At 43.0% G+C, this 9934-nt stretch overlaps 1 protein-coding gene across 6 annotated transcripts in view; it reads left to right on the top strand.

Moving 5' to 3' along the window:
- Window positions 1-3237: 3237 nt before the first annotated feature.
- LOC149324514 (uncharacterized) overlaps window positions 3238-9934 on the top strand; it is a 168507-nt gene continuing 161810 nt past the window's right edge. For all 6 annotated transcript variants that reach the window (XM_089565458.1, XM_089565457.1, XM_089565455.1 and 3 more), the window contains exon 1: window positions 3238-3384. In XM_089565458.1, coding sequence (XP_089421584.1) covers window positions 3310-3384 — 75 coding nt within the window. In that variant the 5' untranslated portion in view covers window positions 3238-3309. The remainder of the gene's footprint in view (window positions 3385-9934) is intronic.

Genomic DNA, 9934 nt, shown 5'->3' with positions numbered 1-9934 from the left:
CTTTTATTTCAACATTTCGATTTCTTGAGTATTGCTCACTCGCTGTTATTCTTGTTTCGTGCTCATCAAGTTGCTTTTTTGCCTTGTTACTCTCATCTAGAAGTGTTTCATTTGCTTTTTTCAGCGCTTCATTTTCTCTTTCGAGCTGCTCATTTTTACTTTTAGCAGCTTCGTACTCTTTGTTAATGAAGTCCAAACTATCCTTCATTTCTCTCAATTCATGCCTTAAATCGCGTTCAACCTTGCTCTTAAGCTCTTTAATTTCCCTTTTAAGTTCTTCCTTAAACTCTTCCCATGCTTTAGCAGCCATAGCTTGAACAGCGTTTCAGTGACACGAATAGGCGACACAGGAAAAAGTTGGAACAGTTGGCAGCAGCAAGGCAATTGAGAGGGAAGTAAATGTATTAACAAAGTAAGGCTGAAATACTAACCTGTAGCAATAAGCAAAGAGCGCTTAGATGTTGTCCCTTGTTGCCCGCTGCTGCCAAGTGATCCGGGTCCAAGCGGCGCTCAGTTTATATAGGCGGCGAGCTGCTCCTGGCGGTAGTCGATTGCAGAGGGGGCGGTGCCGTGGTGAAGGCGCGTTGCAGCTTCAGACTGTGCGTTGCACGTGTAGATGACTCAAGGCACGGCCAGACTGCGTTGTTTCCTCGGGTTATCTGCAGCAATAAGCAAAGAGCGCTTAGGTGTTGTCCCTTGTTGCCCGCTGCTGCCAAGTGATCCGGGTCCAAGCGGCGCTCAGTTTATATAGGCGGCGAGCTGCTCCTGGCGGTAGTCGATTGCAGAGGGGGCGGTGCCGTGGTGAAGGCGCGTTGTAGCTTCAGACTGTGCGTTGCACGTGTAGGTGACTCAAGGCACGGCCAGACTGCGTTGTTTCCTCGGGTTATCTGTAGCAGTAAGCAAAGAGCGCTTAGATGTTTTCCCTTGTTGCCCGCTGCTGCCTGAATGAATGCCTGCTGTGGACTGACCTTATTAATCAAGTGAGAAAAAAAATTCCGCGATCATTGGGCCTTCTAAATAAATTGAGGCTTCTATTACCAATATGGCTCAAAAAGCAACTCTATTTCAGTTTAGTTCATTCACATCTTCACCATTGTTTGCTGATATGGGGAGACTCAACGCAGGCTAATTTAAATGCTTTGTTTTTGTTACAAAAAAAAGGCCATACGAGCAATTGCTAATCTAGGTTACTTGGATAGCACGAACCCGTGGTGGAACAGCTTGGGGCTACTGACTGGTTAAAAACTCTTCGGCTAGCGCTTGAAATATATCACACAATTCACCTTGAAACTCATTTTCTTGCAACACCAGAGCTACCACAAAACCCATATCCCCTTGGACACATGACAATAAGAGCACCAAAAGCAAGAACAAATTACGGATTCCAAACGATTAGATACCTAATGACTACCTTTTTGAATGAAAACAGAAATTTTCATGACCTCCTCCATCAATGCAGAACTCGAAAAATATACAAGAGAAAAGTGATTGCTCTGTTGACTGCATGACTAACCGGTACATTCTGTGACATATTGTAAATTGATAACAGTTAACATGATTATATATATATTTTTCCCCTTTATAATTCCCTGTAACCAAACAGCACGCATCTGAACAACTTTGAAGCTATCTTAACATTGCTGTACAGTTTTTATGACCGCTACATTTATTGTATTTGTTTATTTTGTGTGTGTATATGCTGAATGCAATTTGTTTAGCCAAGGGAGGAAGGCCCTCGTCAGGCACCACGCCTTTTGGCCTTCTTCCTGAAGTGTATGAGACACACTTCAAATAAACTCGGCGTAGAATACTAAGGTTAAGATTTCTCTTTCTATTGAAAACTAACAAACTGTCAATGGCCCCCGATTTGTATCTCCAACCGATAACGTCCAGGTCAACCAGAAACAGGCACACTGAATCGTTAAAACCTTACTTTGCCAGAACTAACATATTCAAATTCTCTTTTTTTCCCCGCACCATTAACGAGTGGAATCAGTTGCCACCATCATCAACAGTTGACATTGATGCCATTGAACAGGCCGTTCATTGATTTTTTTTTTACTTGCCTTGTACTTTTTGTTTTGTGCTTTTTTGTATTGTGTTTATTGTGCCCCTCCTGCCAGGGCCCTTCACTGGGCCTGCAGTATGTCCTAAATAAATAAATAAATACTTTTCAAACTTCTTAAGTGAAAGCACACTTTCTAGAGGAGCGCCTAACAGTCCACGAGCGGCTTCTTCAGCTTTCGTGGAATAAGAGATGAGGTGTACGTAGTCGTCTAAATACCAGAAGGTCACAACTCAGGGATTGGCTTGTAAAGTGATTTGAATTAGAAGGTTGGTTTAGGTTTATTGGGGTTTAACGTCCCAAAGCGACTAAGGCTATGAGAGACGCCGTAGTGGAGGGCTCCGGAAATTTCGACCACTTCGGGTTCTTTAACGTGCACTGACATCGCACAGCACACGGGCCTCTAGATTTTCTCCTGCAAAGAAATTCAACCGCAGGCGAGTTGGTGATCCATCAAGAAATGCTTCGGCGCGGCAGACAAGAAAAAAACGTAGAAAACACACCACAGAGCGCCAACTAACAAATGATTTTATTGAAACCCGCGTCAACGAATATATGCTTTGCGCTCATCAACGACAAAATAGAAAAAAGAAAAAATAAAAGAAAAAGAAGAAAAAAAAGGGAAAGAAGAAAGAAAAAGAGATTAAAAAGAAAAGAAAGAGAAAGGATAACATGCAGTGAAGGGAGCACTAGTCACTGCATGTTATCCATTTTTCTTTCTTTTCTTTTTTTTTCGTTGTTTGTCGTTGATGAACACAAAGCATATATTCGTTGACGCGGGTTTTAATAAAATCAGTTGTTCGCGCTCTGTAGTGTTTTCTACGTTTTGTCCGTGTCTGCTGCGCCGAAACATTTCTTGAAGTATGATTTGAATTCTGCTGTCGGAAGACGAGAGAGGAAAATTTTGAGTCGAAGAAAGTTTTTTACTTTCTTCCGGGGCATGGACGAAGCGATGGCCGACGTGGTTACCGCGAGGCCAGCTCCTCCACCACCTGCGGGATGATCCAGAGCTTGCGTCGTTCCTTTCTCGCTCGAACAAAGCTCTCGGCGCTTTTTGCGCCCCCCCACATATCAAGATGCATCATCCGCACCGCTAGTTCTCTGCTCTGCAGCGACGGCGCTTTCAAACGTTGTGAAAGTATCGAGGCCAGTGTATCGCGGCGCCACCAAAATAGCCACGGCGCGGGCGCTGCGCCAGGCGGCCACTGAGCCCCGAAGACGTTCCTCGGCCCCCGCGGCGACGGATGGCGATCCTGAGCCGCTGCTGCTTCGTCTGCAGCGTGCGCGACGGGACGCTGCTCATCGGCATCACCTGCATCGTGAGTCACATGGCGTTGCACTCGGGGTGGCGCCACGCACGGCTGCTCCTACCACTTACTAAGACTGGGCCAAGGGAGCGGGGGAGCAGCGCGCCATTTCGGGGCATTCGGAAGCACACAGTTTTGCACCTTGGGGAAAGCGAAAGAGCGCACTCGAGACGCACAAATAGGCAGTGGTCGATGTCTTCAGTGGCTTTGTAAAACACGTTGCGGGGCTAGTTGGTGATGCATTTTCTTTTCTTGAAATTTAAACAACGCTACATTTTTAGACGAATACGCAGCTTCGTGCAGCATCCATCGTGTCATGTCCATGTGTGTGTTCGTCTAAAAATGTAGCGCTGTTTAAATTTCACTTGCTTTCAAGTGGTCCTTTTCTGCGTTATGACACGCCCTGAACATATAAGGTGCGCTGGGCTGAGTTGCTCTTGTGCTTTACAGTTTTAAAGGTACTAGTCAAGCTGCACATCACGCACCTTTTCTACCGCCCTCAGCACATGTCGTCGGTCAAACTTCTGTAAATTTGTGGCGAGAGTAAACTGACATTAAAGTTTTCTTGTCCTAAATTTTTACCCCGACTCGTTCTCGCTCTTATCCGCAAAGTGTTCTTATTCTTCGAACGCCGGATATACGCACGTCTGTGCCGGCCTGTACGTTGCGTTTCAAACACACGTGCTCAGCACGCGTGCTTCTCAGGCGCGTCGCTTGTCCTACAAATACGCCTTGCTTACAATGTCTTGGGTGATGGCTAGTGAAATATTGGTACTTCTGTCGGTCTGTGCGCTTCCTGTGGGGTGTGGTTTTAAGCTGGCTATTTTCTAAACCGACGGTTGTGTAGAGTAGTGAAAATTAAATTTAATTATACAATGGAATGAATTAAGGTGCAAGTCGTTTGTGGTCGCAGACCCAGGAGCATAAAAATGTCGTCCATGTGACGCAGGAATATGAGCGGTCCTTCTAAAATTGAATTTAGAAGTTTGGACTCCAGGAGCTCCATAAAAATGTTTGCATAAGTCGGCCTGAATCGAGTGCCCGTTGTCCCAAATACTTGAAGGTAATACGAAGTATCGTACTCGAATCGGAGCAATAAATAGGAAGGTTGCATACACATAAACCTTCCTATTTATTGCCTCATTGCAATAAAGCCTTGTTGTTATGAGTAGCGCTCGTGGTGTGTCCTTCTCTCTCTGTCGTCCCGTTTCTTGCGCTAGCCGTCTCCATGGAATACCAAGAGGGCCGAATTCACGTCTGAACGAACCAACTTAAGCAGCGAGAGATGCACTTCAGTTTCGTGCGGGTGTGGATTTTCAGTTAGAGCGTTATAGAACGCGTCCATCCCTTCATTTATGAGAACGTTTGTGTACAAAGCTGCGACGTCAAGTGTAATCACTACGCTATCCGCTGGCACAATGGCTGCCTCATTAAGCGACATTATTATTCAGAGAAAGTGTGCTGGGTCTTGGAGAAAAGAAGAGAGGAGGGTTCGATTGTTTGCCAGGTAATGGTTAAGAAAAATTGGCATGCCCTTTGTAGGCGTATTATTGTTCGTAACGATACTCCTGCCCGGGATACGTGCTGTACACAAGTGTTCGACGGAAACCTTATGGATTTAAGGAAGTGAGCAGAAGTCTCCTGCTTGTTTCTTTGACGGATTAAAGAAGTTGTAGTCTGATGGCGTTGTTAGTTTTATGCATAGTAGGTCTGTCACTTTCCTCCGAATTACTTTGCAGAGCCTTAAAGCAGGATCGCAATCAAATTTGTTATAATGGCTAGGGTTGTCGAGTTGCCTGACGGCTTCTTTTTTGTATGTTTCGGCTGGCAAGATGACTATGCTACTACCTTTTGTGCAGGCTTAATGACTATATCGGTTCTAGAAGTAACCGGGTTAAAGTACACAGCCTGTTTTATCGAGGAGAGGTTTCTTCGCTTTCGAGCTTGCTTTGGTTTTTTTTATATATTTATTTGTAGACAGATTTATTATGCATGTAAGCTCGGTATTTTGTTCCTCGTCCGGTGTCCATGTGCTCTGGGCTCTCAGAGCCCAGAGCACTCTAACGGCGTGTTAGAGGCTGCAGGTAAATTAGGAATCAGGTTGGCTTTCCGTTTTTTTCGGAAAAGTATTCCTTAATCCGCATTCTTTGAGAAAATTTCGGGAGGTCGTGGTGACGTTCATAGTAGAGTTAGTAACCGTGTTAATGGAATCTGTACTTGGTTTGGTTCGTAACTCTGTAACCGCGGTGGAAGTGTCTACAACATTCAAGCATCTTAACAAGAGCGAAGATCCTGAGATTAATAATTTGCAAATAAACCCATAGCGTAAGTTTCATAGTTCATTGTTCTCACATATGTTTTGAATTCGATCGTTGTGGATGGTGAACTTCCTGAGGCCATGAAGAACGCAAGATTTGCGGTCATGCACAAAGGCGGCGGTAGAAATGACGCTAAGAATTACGCGCCAATATCAGTAATACCAAAATTTTTAAAAGATTTAGAAAAGATATTTTTCAGACCGATGAGTTTTTTTGAAAAAAAGTGCCTTTTTTCTGTTGCCGAAGTTGGTTTCAGAAAGCGTTGTCGACGAATAATGCCCTGCTAACACCTAAGGAAAGTGTCTTGGAGAATGTAGAAAATGTTGTTCACTGTGGGTCTATTATTGAGTTTTCCAAGACATTTGATTCACTCAGTCATGCCATTCTCTTGCACAAGTTATGGCTTCACGGGATTCGAGGAACACCACTTACCCTCATCCGGTCATACCTTCGCGAATGAAGCCGGCGCGTACAAGTTGGTAATAGGGCCATTAAAATCGTAGTGTTAGAGAGCAGTATTTTAGGACCGCTTCTTTTTAATCTATATATTAATGACAATGTAACCAATGATTCGCAGGCTAAATTTATGATTTTCGCCGATGATGGTAGCATTCTCTTACCTGGCCCAGATGAAAGTAATCTCGCGACGTGGTGTAATGACTTCCTCTAAAAATTGCTGTTCTGGTTACAGTCTAACCGATTTAACACTAATCCGACAGATACGAAAGTCGTTTTTTTCCGGCTGAAGAACCAAAACTGAGATGTTACTTTATTTATATAATTATTTATTCACAATACTGTCAAGGACCATCGGTTTGAGGGTATTACATCAGAGATAAAACACAAACACATAATAGGGAATATAAAAGACAAAGAGAAATGGGAATACACTCCACAAAATAAAAGAGCAAGCATGTCATAAAACGAAATATAAATAGATATTACCGACAGAAACACGATAAGCAGGAACAACGAAAAAACGGCATGAAGTGCTACACAAAAAAGGGCATAAATAGAAATACAAATCAGGACAGCGATCAAAAACGTGAAGAAGAGATAATCTATGACTCCATAGCATCAGGCCACATTACAGGCAGGGCAAGATGGTTTGAAAGAAAACAATTACTAAAAAATACTAGATTGCAATGTCTGAAGCAAAAAGCTCTTGGAATTTAGATCAATTAGTTTCGGTTGCATTGTGTGAAGGTAAGTCATTTCTTTGATAGTGCGGGGAATGAATGGTCTCTCAAAATGACAAGTACGACAGATGACGCGTTTTACTTTGCATGGCTGGTCACTGATGCCGAAGAATGGCAGTCGCGGGCTCAAAAAAATCCTCGCTGCGTTGTAGATGATATACAACTTATAAAAAAGAGTTAAGCGGGCTATCTTGCGACGGTTCACTAAGTCTTCAAACTGAGTGGGGTTCTTAGTAGTGACACACTGTAGTGGCGCGAATAATCACAGAAGATGAAATGCACAGCAAGGCTTCGATGTTATTAAATACTCTTGGCCAGGATCCCAAATAGCTGACGCAAATTGAAGTTCTGGACGTATTAGAGTTACGTCACTTTTAACGTCACTAGGGGCTTGTTCAAGGGTATGCTTTATGATGCCCAGCGAGCGGTTAGCAGAAGCCAGAGTTAGATTAATGTGCTGGTTCCATGGCAAATCGGACTGAAGGTGAACACCAAGGTACTTATATGAGGCAGTGAGTTCAAGGCCAGTGTTATTAAGGATATGCGGTGGATATGCGGGAGCGGAGGGTGATAGACATCAGTTTTGTTTTAGATATATTCAGGGACAATGACCAAGACGTCATCGCATCAAGGTCCGTTTGTAAGGTTTGCCAATCGAGGTGGGTAGTTATGTTACCGTAAATCACGCAGTCATCAGCAAATAGCCTTATACTGAACATCGCACAGCTAGGTGTCATTAATATAGATAGAAAAAAGTCATGGGCTCTTACTACTCTGTGGAACTCCGCATGTTACACTTCTTGATGATGAATCTAAATTGCTAGCACAAGTGAACTGGATTCGGCATGCCATAAAATCTTCTACCCATGCAATGACTATGGGATGAATGTTCAGATGCTCGAGTTTAATTAGGAGCCTGCGGGTAGGTACGCCATCAAGTGCGTTAGAAAAGTCTAAAGAACTGCGCCAACTTGGAAACCCAGATCTAGTGATGAATGTAATTTATTAATAAAACCTGCTCGGTGTGTTTCACACGAATAGCTGTCGCGAAAACCGTGCTGATAGTTAAAAGTTATGTTATATGTTCCTCAAGATAATAAATGATTTCAGTACATATTTCAAAAGTTTGCAGACAGTGATTATTAAGGAGACGTAAGTGAAACAGCGCGAAAGAAAGGGACAGGAAAGAGCGCTAAACTGTCAGTTCAGCGCTCTTTCCTCTCCCTTCTTCGTTTCGCCTTCGGGCTTCTTCTTTCGCGCTATTTCACGTATGTCAGAATGGGCCAACTAGCCCAGCAAAAAGTTCTGCTTGATTATTAAGGAGATTGGACGGTAATTAAGGAGACAAGTGCGATCACCAGTTTTAAAAATGGGATTTACTTTTGCTGTGCGTCAGCCATGAGTGATTTTACACGTGGATAATGACTTGATTGAAAATCGCTGTTATCTTAGAACATAAGGCATCAGGAATATCATTTAGAAATTTATAACTAAAACCAAGATTATCTGTATTTGTGGAAATTCGCAGATTTCTCAGTAAGTTAGTTTAAAATTCTAGGCTCGCTGATGGTCACCTCGCGGATGTTAGTTGCATGTGCTTACGTAATATTTTTGTGAGTGAACACAACTAAGAACGCATTGCGGAGCACTTGGGCGAAGTCAGATTCGAGAACTGGAGTGCCGTCTGCATTGGAAATAATAATGTCCTGGCAGGTATGGTTTATTACGTGCGAGAATTTTCTTAGATTATTCGTTAATAAGGATGATAAATTATGAGCAAGAAACTGGCGGCGAGTAGATTTGAGCGGAAACTGGCAGGCTTTGTCACATGACTTGTATTTTTGAAGTGCTTCCGGAACATTACTTTTCTTTGCTTCCCTGTACAGGCATTTCCTTTTATTTAAACTACCAATGAGACGATTGAAGCAAGGTGCGCTATTGCTAGTTGTGATCATGATTACTGATATAAAACTATGAACGAGTATGTTAAAAGTAGTTTTTAACAGGGATCAGTTATCTTCTACAGGGCCCTGTAGAGCAAGTGAAAATCTTTGAGGAAATGGGTAGCGAAATTACGGAATTCCGCATTCAGACTGTTGTAGTCGGTTCGATTATAGCACCTTATTTCCTTTTTAGTTCTTATCCGCTTTTTAACAGAAGTATTAATGTGACCAGGGATGATATCATGATCAGAAATTCTATCCATATGAAGTGTACCAGCAAAATATCGCGACTATTCGTTAAAGCTAGATCAAGAATATTACCTGTGTTAGCCGTACCTCGTGTGGGCTCTGTGATAAGCCGATTTAAGGAAAAGTCTAGACAAGCTTTAAGAAAAGAGCGTTTGTGCCACGAGCTGGCACAGATAGTGTTACCCAGTTGATGCTAGGGAAATTGAAGTCGCTAAAAATGATTAGTGTGGGAATTATGAAAGCGCTTATGAACCAGACCTAGTATACGATAAAATTCATGTAAGAAAGTTTCATTCATATCCGGTGGACGATTCACAATGCCAGCTATGAGAGGAAAAATACGAACCTGAAGCAAAACACACCAGCTTTCAAGAAAGGATGTGACAATGTGTGGGGCAGCAAAGACATCATTTCGTGCAGCGATAAGGGCACCACCCCATCTTCGAGCACCCCTGTCACAACGGAAGAATGTGAAAGCCGCTTCGGTGGCGAAAATGACCCCGTTAGGAATAGAATCGTTAAACAATGTCTCTGTTAGTGCTACTAAATATGTTTGGCAGCAGTCGATGAGGGATGAAAGGGAAATATTGTTTGCAACTTCAACGAATGCTTTGGCGTGGCAGACAAGGACAAAACGTAGAAAGCACACCACAGGGCGCCAAGAACTGATTTTATTGAAAACCGCGTCAACGAATATAAGCTGTGCGCTCATCAACGACAAAAAAAAAAGATAAAATGCAGTGAAGAGAGCACTAGGTACAAAATGATTAGCAAACGCGGCACGTGTGTCACAAGCGGACATCGTCTCACACCAAATCTAATCATTCTGATAAAAATTCTAATTCTTTCTTGA

The sequence above is a fragment of the Amblyomma mixtum genome, unplaced genomic scaffold, assembly GCF_055824585.1.
Source record: "Amblyomma mixtum isolate Tamu unplaced genomic scaffold, ASM5582458v1 scaffold_27, whole genome shotgun sequence".
NCBI classification, from domain to species: domain Eukaryota; kingdom Metazoa; phylum Arthropoda; class Arachnida; order Ixodida; family Ixodidae; genus Amblyomma; species Amblyomma mixtum.
Note: the sequence above shows the minus strand (reverse complement) of the source record. Positions and strands in the feature narration are given on the sequence as shown.